Here is a 17,144-nt window from a genome sequence, read left to right as displayed (position 1 = left end):
ATGCTAATGAAAGTACTAGTGTAACCTGGTTGGCTGTGGTAGGAAATGGTCGGGTTTATCTCCAGCCCAAACAAGCCTGTCCAAAGTTAGAATTAACTAACTGATCTGTGCGTACGAGTGGTTCTTGCATCTGGCCCAGTGTCTCTGCACTGATATGTCTCATTAAGTTATCAGCTGACACACAGCACAGGGACAGAGAGTGTGTCCAGATATTTGACTGATAAAGCAGCTTAAGTGTGGGATTTATATTGGAGAAACAATTAATAATCCATTTTATTTAGTATATAGTATATATATATAAATAACAAGAATTCAACATTGTAAGAGAAGGTTATACATAATATAGTGACATTCTAGTACAGTGGTTCTCAAAATGGGGTCTGTGGACCCCCAGAGGTCCTTCCAAGGGATCCCCATCAAATTTGTATTTATTTATTTTCAATACAATTCTATCCATAAGTAACACAATGCCAGAATGTAGGACTGTTTTGTTCTGAGTTTCATAAACTTTCTGTTATAAAACTAAAAAGCACAAAAAATCTAAAAGCACAAACCCTATCAGATAGGCTACCCCACGACAAAATCTTATCAAATGGGGGCTGTGTTCCAATTTGTGTCAGTTTAGGGGTCCTTGATGTGAAAAAGGTGGAGAACCACTGTTGTAGTAAATCTATCACCAGTTTTATCCATTTGCACTGAAGAGCACCTTATTTGATTATGTTTCTGAAGTCATGGAGTCACTTTGAATATGACTTTGTGTCCTTTTGATGGACTTGGCAGCAGGGAAAAGTTGTCTTTGGGGAAGAAAGAAAGGATGAGAGAGGGAGAGCAGGAGAGAGAGAGAGAGAGGGGGGGAGAGAGCAGGAGAGAGAGAGAGAAGAAACACCTTTGTGTGATGGATAGCAGTGATTGAAAATGAGAATGTAGGCAGCATTCCCTCTGGTCTCCCAACACACTCATTAATGCATTTGACCTCAGGGCTTTTTAGCTCTGGGCTGTCTGAAGATGTTATATGTGACTGAGCTCAACCAGCTTCTGATCATGTGTACACTGTGTTTCTTTAAGATGCTGCACCAAGAAAACCTGAACACATCATATGCATTTAAAGCAGTGCACACATGTTGGACTTATCCAGTGAGTGCTGGATTTATACTGGAGGCAACGTGTTTATGACAGAGCTACGACAGCTGTGTGCAAAGATTAGGTTACATGGTGAAGTGCACCTCCTCGAAAATAAAGGAATCAATGATTCACATAAATGAATAATAATGAGGCAGCACCCTGAGGTCAGGGACCAATAATGCCATGAAAACAGTCTGAAACAAACAGGGTGTGTCAGTGAATGCCAACATGTGACAGATATTTACATTAAAGGATGAAGCTTTGAACCTACTACTGTATATATGTAAACTATCACAGGAAACCACAACTAGGACTAGGTATCGATACCAGTACCAATCCAAGTAGCCTTAAAGTAATACCAATACCAACTGAGTACTAGTTTGATACCTATCATGTGTGTGTGTGTGTGTTATTTGTGTAGATCATCTGATGAGTTTTTTTAAATTTTGAGGTGTGTGTGGGAGAGAGAGAGATAACCTTCCATTCATTCTTTATCTCTTTTGTGGCTTCGATGGTGTAAAAACAAAACAAAACAAAGAGCTGCATGAAACAGATGATGATCTTACAGTAGTAGTAGTAGTATTGTTTAGAGTGTGGACAGACACAGAGCAGTCAGTGTGGAATATGGAAACAGAGCAACATTCAACTTTAGCTCATAGTTCTGAGTGACAGATCAAACATCAGAATTCCATGTAATGAAATAACAACAATAAGATGTATATGATTATAGCTTAATGTTCAGTCAGTGGAAACTAGTTAAAACAAACAATGAACGGATAGATAATAGTTTGCTACAGATGGTAGCTGGCAGCTAATGTTAGCATCATGCTTGGAAAGCTCACATTAATCTGACAAGTTCAAATGAGTATAAATATGAAACAGGTTGCCTCAGTGTAAAATAATCTGCAGACCTGGTAGCATCAGTACAGCTGCAGAAAACAGCTGCTCAGCTGCAAATAATGTTACTGACTTCATCTGTCCATTTACTGCCAGCACTGCTGTGTTGTGTATACCGTTTTTGTGTTGTAGCTCCACGCTTGAAACACTGTCATAAACTGAGCCACATTAATATGACTTTATACACTTATTATATATATACACTTTTTAGAACCGTGGTTCTTTTAACTGGATGAAGGGTTTTAGTCATGGGACGTCTGAATTTGAAATTTAAGACAAACGAGTGGAGTAAATGATTGTGGCAGCTTGACTTTCAGCTGCTCCCCAAACAGCTTTAAACACCGATTTTAACGAGGAACTGTTTTATTCGGTGTTTCTACTGGTTTGAATCACTGGATGTTTTTGTATTTGAGTGGAGGAAACCTCTGTAGACAATTTGACTTTTATAAATCTTGTGAAGGACAAACATTGAATGAATCCTAACCAGAAGAAGCTGAATATAGAACACACTGAGTCAAACTGTACATCTGTGTCTTCTTCAAGAGCTGGATCACCACAGTAGGGGGGCTCTGGGTCTGTTGTTAATAAGTGGAACTTTGGAAACACTCTCCTGGTTTCCAGTCCTTGAATGTTGTGACTGATTGCCATGGCAACTACAAAGTAAACAACATAGTAATTAAGTACAATTCAGCACTGCCAAGATGTTCTGTTTCTCTGCTTTCAACCAGATCATCTCACCAGCCTGTCTGTGTGATATACTACAGTATATATACTACAGTATATACATATATATATATATATATATATATATATATATATATATATATATGTACTGTGAGTTAAACAGACAGCTAATCATTATTAGAAGGATAACCTGGATACATCTTGTTACCTTCTTTGATGAACCTGTTTCTCAGACTGTGCCAGTGTTCTCCTGAAGAATGGCATCACAGACATAAAAACTGAGACATCATGGATCTCTCTGGCTGCATTCAGACTGCAAGCCAAAATCCGATTTTTAGCCAATCTAGATTGGAACCAGATGGCTCTTATGAAGTCTGAACAGTCATAAATCACATGAAATCCGATTTTTGCAAATCAGATGGAAACCACCTTTGGGAGGTAGTTTCAAATCGCATTTGGTCAGATGTGTCTCAGTCAGAACAGCTCCAAACACTCAAATCGGTTTTGACTGTCTGTGACGTCTCTCTACGCCACTCTACGTCACTCTACGTCACTCTACGTCTCTCTACGCCACTCTATGCGACACCAGACCCGCGCTTATTCGAGTTGCTAGCTGATATAAATGGAGGCAATGGAGGACGTGGAAAACATCAGTCCTTGGACAGAGGTCCAAACCAAATTCTTAATCTTTGGGGAGATGGCTCCGTTCAAGCGAAGCTCGAGGATTTGTTGTTGGTGTCGCTGTCGCAATTATATGACATCACTCAATACACGCTACATGACGCCTCCGCTCTGACGACGTTGCCACAGCAACCTGTCAGATTGGTCATTACTGTGGCCCAGTCTGAACAGAGCCAATTCCGATTTGGACACTTGCTAAAAACAGTGTGGAGAGTCAGGCCTAAAAATCGGATTTGAGAAGGGATCAGATTTGAATCAGATTTGCCTGCAGTCTGAACGCAGCCTCTGAGTTCTTTTCTCACTTATAATATTTAGAACAGCTGGGCTGTTAGTCCCTGCTGGTCTCAGCAATCACCCCATAAGGGGGTGGCACTATCGGCTCTCTGTGATTGGCTGGCAATTTTTTATTCTGTTTGAAATAAGTTATTATAGTGTTCTACAAGTAGGGTAGATCCATGGAGGGATAGGCCAGTGTGTAGGTTGTGTGTGATGGTGAGGCTGGGTTTAGTTCTAGTATAGTGAACACATCAGGGCAGTGTGTCTACAGCCACTGTGTGTCACAACTATTCAGGAAGACACGTTCCTGTGTCTGCTACCTGCTGATTTAAAATGAAGGGGTTAGCCCTGAAGTTAGGAACCATGGTTTAGCCTAACCTGACCAGGCTCACTTAAGGTGGACTGACCTTTAAGATGGACCAGCTCATTGTAGTGACAATCTCAGCTGCTATTAAACAGAGAAATGGAGAAATGTCTGGCTATTAAGTCTCTCCTGAGTAACCAAACACCCTGTGACAGGGCCCTACATGACCACCAATCAAATCACACTGCTTAAAAAAACAATGCATTTCTTTAAAGGCCATACACTCTGAAGTGTACTGAGGGTTGTACATTAGTTATGTAAATGAATGCCTGTTTAGACTGCAAGGAGAAAGCAGTGTGTGTGTGTCTGTTTATGTGTGTGTGTTTGTGTGTGTGTGTTTGTGTGTGTGTTTGTGTGTGTGAGAGTGTGAGTGCTGTTCCTGCCAGATTGAATGAACACATTGATTGTAAGATGAGGCTGTCTCTTCATCACTTTACGCTGGTTTAAAACCATGTGTTACTTTTACCCACTTCATTAATGAATGATAGAAAACCATATTACAGTGTGTGTGTGTGTGTGTGTGTGTGTGTGTGTGTGTGTGTGTGTTTTTCTCTGGCAGGAAAAATGTACACCATATCAAATATTAACTATGTTACTTGGTGCACTGGGGCATACCAGAGGGTTTGTTTGGCCTATCCATTACATCTGGCTGAATGAGTGAGTGAGTGAATAGAGTGGAGAGATGGAGGGGAAAAAAGCAAGTGGAATGGATTTTTGGATGAGTGGAGGATAAAATAATGGAGCGACAGTGACAGAAAAAAGAGGTAAATATGAGAGGAGGATGGAGGATAAATTGCATGCATTGTGTTTCTTCTCAGTTCTAATGACAGTGTCTCACACACTGCCTTACTGAATAAAGGCTTAGTGAATTGTGTGAGCATGTGTGTGTGATTCTAAAACATCATACGGTAGAACTTGTTGCTACACATCATATTTTTGCACATTACTAACAGTGAAAATTCCATTCAGTTAGTTTAGTTAGTGCTGTGGTTTAACTATGTATTAACTATGTACATTTATTTGTAGGTGATGTATGATGAACGTGTGTGTGTGGTGTTTGAGGTGGAGATACTGTCAGTTATTACAGCAGCATTTTGTTATCAGTGATTGAGGATATTTACTCAAATATTTGAGAATGGAATACGAGAACAGAATCCTCCAATCAGAGCTGGGTATGATCTGAAATGTTCTGATACCAGTCCCAATACTGCGTCTGTCTTTCTACACACAAAAACACAGAAACCACAAGCGAGAATTTCTTTAAGTTTATAATTGTGGATGTCGTTAAGGCTCATCTGTACAGAAGGTGTTTTTCAGTTATCTGTTTTAGGCCCAACCGATATTGGATATTAGGGAATAAAAAAAAATCCGATATCAATATATTGGATGATAATGTCATATATACATAAACCATTATTATTATAATAATTATTATTATTATTATTTTTTAACAAATGTGGTTATCAAACACTTTATATATGTAATGGAGGCTGGGATGTTTTACAGTTTAAGAATAAACTTAATTTGTATAAAAATGACATCAGTGCACTGAAACAGTAAACTTTACTGGGAATTTAATATGTATTTATTAAACCTAATTATGAAAAGGATCAAATATACTTAAATGTGGCAAATATGTCTCGTTAAAAAAAAAAAAAAAAAAGGAAATAGATAGGTCAATATCGTCCGATAATATTGGTAGACAGTTATATTGGTTGGGCTCTAATCTGTTTTATGTCTGACAGAAATATATCACTATATAACTTTATCATTACAGTTATCCACACACGCATGCTGATGGTATACACACATAGATGTAAAATAGATCTGTTTGAATTTATGCTGGGATGAAGAGAGCCTAGATAAACCCTGTTAAACACTGCGGGGTTGATGCTGTCTCTCATTTTTCTGCTGCTCTGCTGTTTCTGTTGTGTCTTCTAGAGATGGGCAGTGAGTTGCCGGGGACGGTAGCCATGCCGGGGGCAGTGGGAGCCGGCCAGGTGAGGATGGGAGGAGCTGCACCGGGCCGTGGGGGCAAGAGGAGATCGGGAGGGTGAGTATCTTCACTGCAATGAGTTAATCACTAGGAATACATGTTTTACAGTAGGGCTTCCACACAGTTTCTCTGGAGGGTCTGAAAAATAACAGCCAACAGTCCTCAGAGGATGATAAAAGTTTAGGCAGAATTTTCTTGTAGACAAACAAAAGTTATGTTCATTTGCTAGTTGTGTTGTGACCGCCTTTGTAAGTGAACTGCTGCATTTCTTGGTATGTAACTGCCATCAGCTGCTGATCAGTGGAATAGTGTGAAACTGATGGCAGGAATGCGTGTCAGGTCCCGTGTGCATGTGTGTTCCAAACCAATCTGAGGCCAGCTTGTAAGGCATTGTGTCATAAACATACTTTTACTTTTAAGTGGTATTAATGTATATTGTTGTAATTATAGATATGGATCAATGTGAAATATTTTCCAGCTCTAGGTAACAGTGTTTTTCAGGCCTGGTACTATAAACCTAAACTCCTCAAACAAACAGAAACTCAAAGCTACTCCCACTGTATCAGTGACATGTCATGTATACTCCCATCCAAATCACTTGGCCTCTGTGGTAGGGTAACCACCTGTTTCTCTCCTAATGTTACCTTTATGGTCTTCTGTCAATTATGCAGTACATGTGTAACGCCATATAAAAGGTATCCAAAAATCAACTATTAAATATTTATAATGGAGGCAGCCACTGATGATTGTTGTTTGGTTGTTTCTGTCATTAGTTCTGTTTACAGAATGAGGCAGACATTTGAAACATGAAAACAGAACTCTTATCTACAAATGGAACCGTTCCTCACAGGTTTTGAGGTAGATTTGAAAAGAAAACATCAAAGCAAAACAGGAACTTTTCTTCTTTAGGAACTTTTTTGTTCATTTCCTCCAACATTATGTTGAAAGGAAGCTTTGCATCGCACACACTATGTTCCGTGTATTAACTTCTGTTTTTTCTCTTTTCTGCTTGCATGCAAATAAATGTGTAACCTGAGCTGACAGATGTCCCCTGTACATCATGAGAGAAAAACTGGCAGAAAGACTCTTTAATCAAGTAAAAATGTCTATGCCTGTATTTTTTTAAATAAAGTTTACAATCTCAGCCAGTAATACATCACTCAATAGGATGTCACAATAATGCATCAGACTACTGATTTTATGCCTTTAAAATATTGCTATGATAGCAAATTCAGAGAGTTGCTCACTGCTCACTCTCTCTCTCTCTCTCTCTCTCTCTCTCTCTCTCTCTCTCTCTCTCTCTCTCTCTCTCTCTCTCTCTCTCTCTCTCTCTCTCTCTCTCTCTCTCTGTCTGTCTCTTCAAACTTAAAGCTTGTGAGGCTTGAATGATATTGAATTGAGATTGAATGATATCAGGGGCGAAATCTTTAGTCAGACATTGGGGCACGGGTCAAGTGGGTATGGGCTTTTATCTAGGAGAGCAGATTATTATTACAAATAATCCCACCATATAAATCTGAATCTGAGTGTAACAGCTGATTTGATATTTCAGTAGATTGCATTATAGATGTGAAATACATTAAAGTTTGTGATTGTGTGTGTGTGTGCGCGCCCCTGTTGATTGAATACAAACAATTTGAGGCTTTTGTGCTCTCTGCAGTTTTCATTATGGATCAATCTGTGAGCTGAAATGTGGAGAAAAGCCTGAAACACTGGAAACTGCAAAATAAGGACAACTTGCACTCAGCAGCAACATTTCATTGCTGTGTTTGTGCCGGCATCATTAGTGCAGAATCTCTTGTGGATAGGAACTTAAAACGAGGCAGATTGGTACAAAACCTGCACAATTCATGGTGCCGTTACCAGGCACAATCAGGCACTTTGTGAATATGGCCCAATGTCTTTAATATGAGCAAGGGACACATACTGAAACTTATTTAGGACAGCAGAGGAGGGACGACAGAGGTGTTTTAGGTAGGAATTGAAACAACAGATTGGATGTTATCAATTTTACTTGTGATAAACTTTAAAATGCTCACAAGTGAATGTGGTTGGCACATTGCAGGCAGCAGCAGCAGCAGGTTCAGGACTGTACTGGTTGTGTGAAATAGTACTCTGGGTGAGTGGGACATTGGAAATGATAATGTCAGCAAAGTATTTTGCCTTTGCTGCTGATAACAAACAAGACAGTCTCTCATCATGTCATATGAGACTTGAAACTTCTCCTGAGTTTTAGTTTTAGGTTTTCTCATTTTGAGTACAGCAACACAGTCCAAGATGTCTACACAAGCTGAGTCCATAATCAGCAGAGATTAAAGTTTTAACAACTGAAGATATAACTCAGTGATGAAAATGGCAAACGGCCTAGGAGAGTGATACACGACTACACAGAAGACTGGACATGAGCCATAGGTTTTAAACATTAAGACTTCAAAGCTAGAATAATCATCAGTACCAATGGGAGTGCATTTATGGCAGCTAAGCCTCTCCACTAGCCACTGGGCCAAGGGGAGCTGTAAAAGTCATAGTGAGGAGTGGCATACTGCAGAGAGCCTCCAGTCAGCTTTCTGTCCAATAAAGGAAGTAAAGTAAGTGGATGGATCATTTAGAACGAAAGACCTCAGAGAGAGCTCACATTCAGAAGGGCCAGATTACACAGAGGAAGCATGGACACTATGTTTTATATAACATAGCTTACAGCTTTGAGGCTGCCATGTGGACTGGGAAACTTGTTTGTCATAGTAGTCTGAATGGAGAGACCAACAGTTGAGGGTGGGGCCGACAGGAAGACAAACAGGAAGTATTCTGAGGTGTAACTGTGGAGGAAGAGGCTACCCAACACTGATCTTGATGTAACCTCTCCATTATTCACCATGGTTTATATGTATGCTGTGCTAACACATTAGTAAAAATAAAGTATATCAACAGCTTTAGAGACTAGACCTGCATTTGATCAGGTGTAGGATTGCTGGGATTGGCATAGACTCTCTGCTTTTTGTAGTTGTCAGGATCTCTGGGATTACGGTATAAAAGGAACTGCAACATCAGCTGATGCTGTATCTAGTAAAGTGAATCCTATTAACTGAGAAACTCCTGTCATGCCCTGAAGCATCCCAGCTTCCCACCCTACCTTACTTTCACAGACCAGTGGACTATAGCAGTGGTCGTAGCCTCTGAAGTGACTAAATACTTCTCATAGAGTTCATCAGATTATTACAGTAGTCAAATTGTAAGGCATAATCTGTCCTCCTATCACTCATGGATCTAAAGGACTGCTTCTCAGTCTACAGCCAAAGCAAACTCGAAGTGAGACGTTCACAGCAGAAATAGAAGAGCATGTAGAGGAATGTTGTCATGTTAAATCCTCTGCACAGCAGCTATCTGTGGTTACCACATTCATGTAAACTATTCTGGTGGTCTGTCTGGTGTTTCTTGTCAAGACATTTCATTCCTCCACCAGCTTTCACACAACTCTCCGGTTCCTCAACCAGAAAATGCTCCAGTCAGAAAGAACGACAGAGATTGAAATAGATACAGAAACTTGGCAAAACCGTTGTTTTTTTTTGCCATCTAGAGAAGACAGTGGAAGCTCTTTTTTGACCTGTGATCAAATCAGTGGGGATGTTTAGGAATGCTAATTTACTCTTCTAAACAAATAATGCTGGTAATGCACAGAAGAAGTAGAAGAAGAACAAGTGATGTGACCATTTGTCTGCTGTTTTGGTATTTCAGTTGAATGGTGATCTTAAAGCTCTTTAGTGAATGTAAGCATATTTGACATATAAATGGCATTTTCAGATTATGCATCAATGCAGTAAGAGCATCAGTAAGGGACAGAAGTGGAAAAACAGTGGCCTTTAGGCTCAGAGTGTGTGTGTGTGTGTGTGTGTGTAAGTGTGTGTAGGGAGGGAGTTCAGTATCTTGTAAATCTAATCCCCAGAGGCCAAAGCAAGGCATTTAACTCATGCACAGGCATTAGGCCTACACTAACATGAATAAATAATACAGACCTGGATCTAGGCAGTAAACATGGCAACAGAGATTCTTCCTGTCTGTGACACTGTTGCTTTATTTATTCAGCTCTGTGTGTGTGTGTGTGTTAGGCTGTAATGGTACTGTGACATATATCATCTACCATGATATCTTAATTGTTGTTTTAACGATTTGTGATGTTATTGAGTTTGTCCCTCACTTTGCCAAAAAACAATCAAGTGAACCAGGTGAAGCACTCAAATTGACGACAACTACACTTGTTACATGTAGTGTACTGTACTGTAATGAATGACCTATATGGGGAGATTTTGGTCATGAGCCATCGTTGGATGTTTACACTCCTAGTGCATGTTTGTGTGTGTGTGTGTGTGTAGATGAGCTGGGTCCCAAGACAACAACAAACACACAATAATCCTCTCCTGTGATCATGCATACAGACACAGTGATGACAGGGAGGTGTTGGGGTGGGAGAGAGCCAAGAGTTCTATAGTCCCAGTGTAGCTGCTGGGAGGAATGGGAGCATTTTCCTTCATGAATAAATATGTGTCAGGTTATCTGTCAGGTGTGACATGCAGCAAAGGACCTACGGCCTGGATTCAAACCGGGGTCGGCTGCGTATGTGGCATGCGCTCTAACCACTTGACCACCTGCGCGCTGTGCTGATGATTTTTAATGAGAAATTCATGTGTAAATAATTAGTGAAAGCACCAATAGTCATCCCTACAGTATTGTCACAATATCCATATTGAAGTATTTGGTCAAACATATCATGATATATGATTTTCTCTTTATTGCCCAGCCCTAATATATATAAATACATATACATATACATGTATATATACATACTTACACACAAACTTAGAAATGACTGTGTAATTTGTGGTTTTCTACTCAATTTAATATGTTTTAGATGTTCTTTACCATCATGGAAACAGATGGTAAGGAGGGATGAATAAAGTAAACAATCTAGGGCTGAACCGATTACTCGAATTATTCGAATAATTCGATTACAAAAAATGATCGAGGCATTTTTTCATGAATCGAAGCTTCGATTAATTCATTTCACTCGTTTATTTGACCTGCTCTGCTTGTGTTTTACACAGATGGTTATTACTGAGGCACATCGCGTCACTCACTATGTCGCGAGAGACTGAAAACTTTTTTTTTTTTTTTTTTTTTTTATTGCAAAAAGAGCATACATACAGTATACAATGAACAGTATACAAGAAAGACATCAGATAACAGATGAAATGTAGTATTAAGTGAAGATCACATGAATATAAGAAGCAGACTGTGTGTTTACTGTAAACTGTGACCACATACTTTCCTGTTTTGCATACTTATGAAAAAAGATAGTTACGCTCATAGTGGCTTCGGTTTAGTTCGTTATAGTCTGCAGGTTGTTATCAGTCTTCATTATCTCCTTCTCTATTAATGAAGTCATCAGCTTCTTGGGGAGTATATAGTCCCTGAATCAATTTTAGCCTTGCGGGATACAACAGGAACGTCTGGAATCCCGACTTCTTCACTGCTTTGATGGATGTGGAGAATCGATGATGATGAGTGGTGGTGTAGTTGTTGTAGTGTGCCGAGTTTCAGGTTGTGGTCGCAAAACCAAAGCATGTTACACATGAACATCCGGGTTGAAAAGGAGGAACTGTCACACAGTGAACTTTCATGATTTCATATACTCTGCTCACCCAACGATAGAAAGCTTTTGGAAAGGTTGTGGGTTTTTTTTAAGATATATATTTTTAGATAGGATAGAGGCTGACAGGAAACAGGGAGAGAGAGAGAGAGAGAAAGAGAGAGCGGAATGACCTGCAGCATAGGTCCCCTTGCTGGAATTGAACCAGGGACGCTGCATTTATGCGATATGCTCCTTAACCACTCAGTTACCAAGGCGTCCCCAGGAAAGGTTGTGGTTATGTACTGGCAGCTGTTGGAGCCCTGCAGACCCTTGGGTATACCTTGGATTTGGATGTTATGTGTGTGACAAGTCCAGTCTGCCAACTGTGCAAGTTTTTAGTGATGGATGCTGGTAGAATAACATCCAGTAGAAGAGGGAGGTATTGATATGTTTTCTTATAGAGCTGATACTACTACTGCTTGAATAGTTTCCCAAAGGACAGCAAGACAAGGAAATGATTTATTCAGGAAAACTATTGATGTATATAGTTCTTCCACTTGCTGACTGCATAGAGGGAAAGTTGACAGGAAATCAACCATAGTACCTGGGAGAACACAGTGGGCTAATATTGATATTCAAAGTATGAATATCAATATAGCTAGATGTGATGATATGGACCCTGATGCAATTTACCAAGCCCTGGAAAACGTAATGTTCTGTGTGGTATTTAGTTGAGCAGCACAGAGCACACAGTGTACAGATAGGTGGGAGGTTCATTCATATGAAGCAGCATAAAGACAGTTGTTGTTTTGCACACATCTGTTTGTGGCGCAGCATCAATCAGCTGCTGCTTTGGTTTATTTTATGAACAGGATCCAACTAAATACTTACTTCAGACGTGCCGCAACAACGGATTAATGCTTGAAGTATAAATCATTTATTTCACTCTCCAACCAAAATCCACAGCAAATTCAGTCTGCATTGATTTATAAATGAATGTGGGTGATTCTTACAGTATCTGACGTCCACAGCTGTTTATAGTGTATGAAAAGCTTCTCCCTAAGTTCATTAATAAATAAAGTGTATTATGAAATCCCCGCAGCATCTGAAGGCGGCAGGACTGATATGTTGATACATGTGCAGCCTCTGATATGCTGCAACCAGAACACACTGCCAATATACATGTTTGTTCACCGTGTTTACCTTCATTAAATCACCTGATGTCACCAGGATGCACCACCACCACCACCACCACCAAACACACACACACACACACACACACACACACACACATCAGACTGGTAGGTTATAAGTGGATATTCTGGGAGATCTCAAGGATATGTCGTCCAGCAGCTAATGATACTGCAAACGTTTAGTTCCAGTGACTTGATGTTAGTGCTACAAAGAAATGAGTCATCTGATGTTCCTGTGGTGACATGGTGAGATAACAGCATCAGCTCTGTAATGAAGAACCTTCCACTGCTACACAGTTATTATATTATTGCAATATCTATGGAAAATGAAAAAAATAACCAAAACAAATGCTGAGTCAAATCCAACTTTGTTTATTGTGTTTTTTGTCTTTTTTCTGGCAACTTTTTTTTCTTTCTTTTTTTTTTTTAACTAGAATCACCGGGAACTGCCTTCAGACAGCAGTGTGAGTTCATCTGACAGAAGTAGTAACTGTGTTTTCTGTGGTTGTTTCTCAGAATGGACTTTGATGATGAAGACGGAGAGGGGCCTAGCAAATTTTCAAGGTGAGAAAACCAAAAACAGACAGCTGTTTAGAAATAGTTCACACAGATGACACAGTTCCTGTTTGATGATTGGCTTCTTTAAAATTCACATAGTGGCCGTTGACTTTATTTACCTCGACTGCAGAGGAAACCATGCCTTTATTGCAAGTAGGCTTATATTACAGAGAGGCCTTTACTTCTGATGTCCTCTGTTTCATTAGTGTATTTGTATATATTTTAGTATGAAGCTTCTTTAGTTCCTGACCTGCTTCTATTTGCTCTGTTTAATTTTTTGTCACTGGGTTACCAGTGACCTACTCCATGCAGAATACTAATTCTAGCTCTTGAGATTCACCTGGAACATTTTGGCAGTGTGCTACTTAGCTGTAGCATGCAGATAGCATACTCATAGATTTATGCTTGCCAGGTTACTCAGGTTACCCAGGTTACCCAGGTTACCCAGGCAACCCAGGTTATCCAGGTTACAGATGCTCATGTAGTGTCACTGCTATCATTCTTTGCTGTTAACTCCATATTTAAAAAAAAAACATTAACATTAAAGCATTAAAAAGTCTAAAGCTGTTTTTGAGAAACCTGCAGATACCCTGTGTTTGTAATAATGACTGCTGTGTGGATACTTCATGACTCACTATTATTTCCCTCCATCATAAATACAGTGCAATGTTTGTTTTTTGTTTTGTTTTTAAGAGGAATATTTTCTCTGTCATTGCATCTCTCACATTTCATTTATCTCAACTTGTTTCCTTTTTTCTTCTGTCTCATATTGTGCAGAGTGTAAATCTGTAGGATGTAAAATGCTTTTTTCCTGAGCTGACAGTACCACAGAGGAGTTGTTTCTGTTAAGTTGAGTGGTGGCAATGGAGAGGAGGAGCTGCTCTCTGCTGAACACAGGAGGAACTGCACTCTTAATAATGGACAGTAGCATTACATGTATGACTTATATGATTTACTAGGCTACAGGAATGCTACATGTTCACACTGTGAAAGGGTTTGCCACACTTTGTACACTCCCTCAAAACAGCTCACTCACTGATGTCTTATAGCTAGGAGCTCTGGTTCACTCTCCTGCTCACTTTGTGATGTACACCAACAGGTTACCATAGAGTGTCTGGATTTAAAGTGACAGTACAGTACAGTAGTGTCCAGTAGTTAGGTTTGTACTATTCAGAGTAGAACAGAACATTACGCCAGCCACTGGCAGCCGTTTGTTTTGTAACTCTTAAGTCGTACCATGTTGTTACCATCACACTTTGAACCATCTACTCTCATGTTTTATAATATGTGACAACCATTATATGTTTTGGAATATGGATGCATTTCATCCGTAGACACATACACTGTGTTACATGCTGTCTCTTCTCTTCTCTTGTCTGTAGGTATGATGATGATCAGATTCCTGGTGGGGATAAGGAGAGATATGCCAGGTAGGCCTAGCCAGCTGAGGCCACAGAGGATTAACCATTCAACAGACTGTACACCCTGCATAGCTGACACCTATTCCCATCACAACAAAGTGAAATATTACCAATCGCTGCCAAAAACATCACAAGGGTTCATATACCAATATATTAGGTTAATATTGGTATTTTTTAATTGGTGTTTTTTTTAATTCAAGTTTTATCACGTCGGGCCAGAGAAACTATTCCAGTGTGGTGTGTGAGTAGTTTAGTTACATGTTGTCAGGTGTCAGCAGGGCAAACAATGATAGGAACATTACTTGACAATATGCCAACAATAAATTCAATTATTTCTCACCCATTCTATGGCAGTCTTTTAGGAATGTCTACCAAAATAGGTACAGTGGGGTTGGTTGAGTTAGCCAAGTTCACCACATGATGTTTTATAATGATGTGTCACACAGAAAGTGACAGCTCACCACTTCCAACCACATTAAATGTAAAGAGCTGCTGTGGATGAATGAGGTAAGACGTCGATGGTGTAGTGCTACTTTGGCTACTCAAAGCTCTGTTCAGCCACAGAATGGATGAGGCAGTCCCAAAAGAAAAGAATGGTGAAGTATATTGTTGATTCTTCTAAAACTCTTGTGTTAATATTGATGGTATATAGCTTCACCATATAATAAAACACAGAGTATAAACAGTCAGTGTCAAACAGCAGCAATTAAACACATCCCAAATGAATTATTAACAGCTTCACTCCTCATTGAAAGTGTCAGTATATTAATGAAGTTAAGGCTCAGCTATTTCTATCTTTGCCAAATACAGCATATATAACTCGTAGAGGCCTGTTCATATGTCCTTCCTGCTGTCCAAAGGAACATTCCCTCAATCCAACTACAGTTTGTCGTATCACAGCCTGCAGTTTATTTTACTGCCTCAGAGGAAAACAGATAACTAGCGTTGGACGATGCCAACAGAATGGGCATGTGACAATCATGATGGACAATGATATTGTGTGGGGGTTGTGGGGGCGCGCTTACATTGATGTAACCACTGCAGTTGTTGTCAGCTCTGGTGCTTCATGTGGCTCAGTGTCTCTCCTCTGTTACCCTGAAGCACATGCACACACACGCACACGTGCGCACACACACACACACACACACACACACACACACACACACACACACACACACACACACACACACACACACACACACACACACACACACACACACACACACACACCATGTTTCCATCACTTCAGGGGACATTACATTGACTTACATTCATTTACTGGACACTTATCCTAACCGTAACCGTAACCACTACATGCCTAATCTTAACCCTCATCCTAAACTTAACATAACCCTAAACTTATATTAACTTTAAATCAAGTCTTCACCCTAAAATAAATCATTTACCTTAAGGGGACTTGCTTTTTGTCCCCATAAGACAGGCGAGTCCCCATAACATAACTGTGTGAACAGATTTAAGTCCCCACAACATTAGGAATACCTAGTACACACACACACACACACACACACACACACACACACACACACACACACACACACACACACACACACACACACACACACACACACACACACACACACACACACACACACACACACACACACACACAGTGCTCATCCCTGTCAATAGTGAAACAGAGGAGAGGAGAGACACTCAGTGCAACCATACATTCAGCATGGGCAGGTGTGTTTGTGTGTGTGTGTGTGTGTGTGTGTGTGTGTAAAGAAGAGGAGAGGGACAATGGACAATGGTATCACCCATTGGCCCAACCCTACAGATAACATAAATAGATGATATATTGCAGTGTAAGAACATAGAGAAAATGAAGGCCTAGTCAAACAGTGGAGAGGTATGAACAGATGCATCCTAGCTGTTGACCTGCTTTCATGTGTTCAGGCAGAGTGTCTAAACTCTTCTCTCTGTTTCAGAGAGAACCACAGTGAGATTGAGCGACGCCGACGCAACAAAATGACCCAGTACATCACTGAGCTGTCAGACATGGTCCCTACCTGCAGCGCTCTGGCCCGGAAACCTGACAAGCTGACCATCTTGCGCATGGCTGTCTCTCATATGAAATCAATGAGGGGCACAGGCAACACATCCACTGACGGAGCCTATAAGCCCTCCTTCCTCACCGAACAGGTGCTGTACTGTTGTGGAATTGATGAGCTTTTATTTGCAAAGAAAAACGAAAAAAACGTGTAAACTACAGATCCACATTTATAATCAGTTTCAGACGTCAGAACACAAACAGAATACAGGTGCTTCCTGTTTTTAAACCATCACTCTACTTTTGCACTCTATCTAA

At 40.1% G+C, this 17,144-nt stretch overlaps 1 protein-coding gene across 1 annotated transcript in view; it reads left to right on the top strand.

Moving 5' to 3' along the window:
• arnt2 (aryl-hydrocarbon receptor nuclear translocator 2) overlaps positions 1–17,144 on the top strand; it is a 69,770-nt gene that overhangs the window by 4,476 nt on the left and 48,150 nt on the right. Inside the window, exons 2-4 of the mRNA XM_062419117.1 lie at positions 5,966–6,077; positions 13,353–13,400; positions 16,765–16,978. Of these exons, the coding sequence (XP_062275101.1) occupies positions 5,966–6,077; positions 13,353–13,400; positions 16,765–16,978 (374 nt within the window). The remainder of the gene's footprint in view (positions 1–5,965; positions 6,078–13,352; positions 13,401–16,764; positions 16,979–17,144) is intronic.

This window comes from Scomber scombrus, chromosome 1 (assembly GCF_963691925.1).
Source record: "Scomber scombrus chromosome 1, fScoSco1.1, whole genome shotgun sequence".
Lineage (NCBI taxonomy): Eukaryota > Metazoa > Chordata > Actinopteri > Scombriformes > Scombridae > Scomber > Scomber scombrus.
This window is presented reverse-complemented; position numbering and strand designations above follow the sequence as displayed.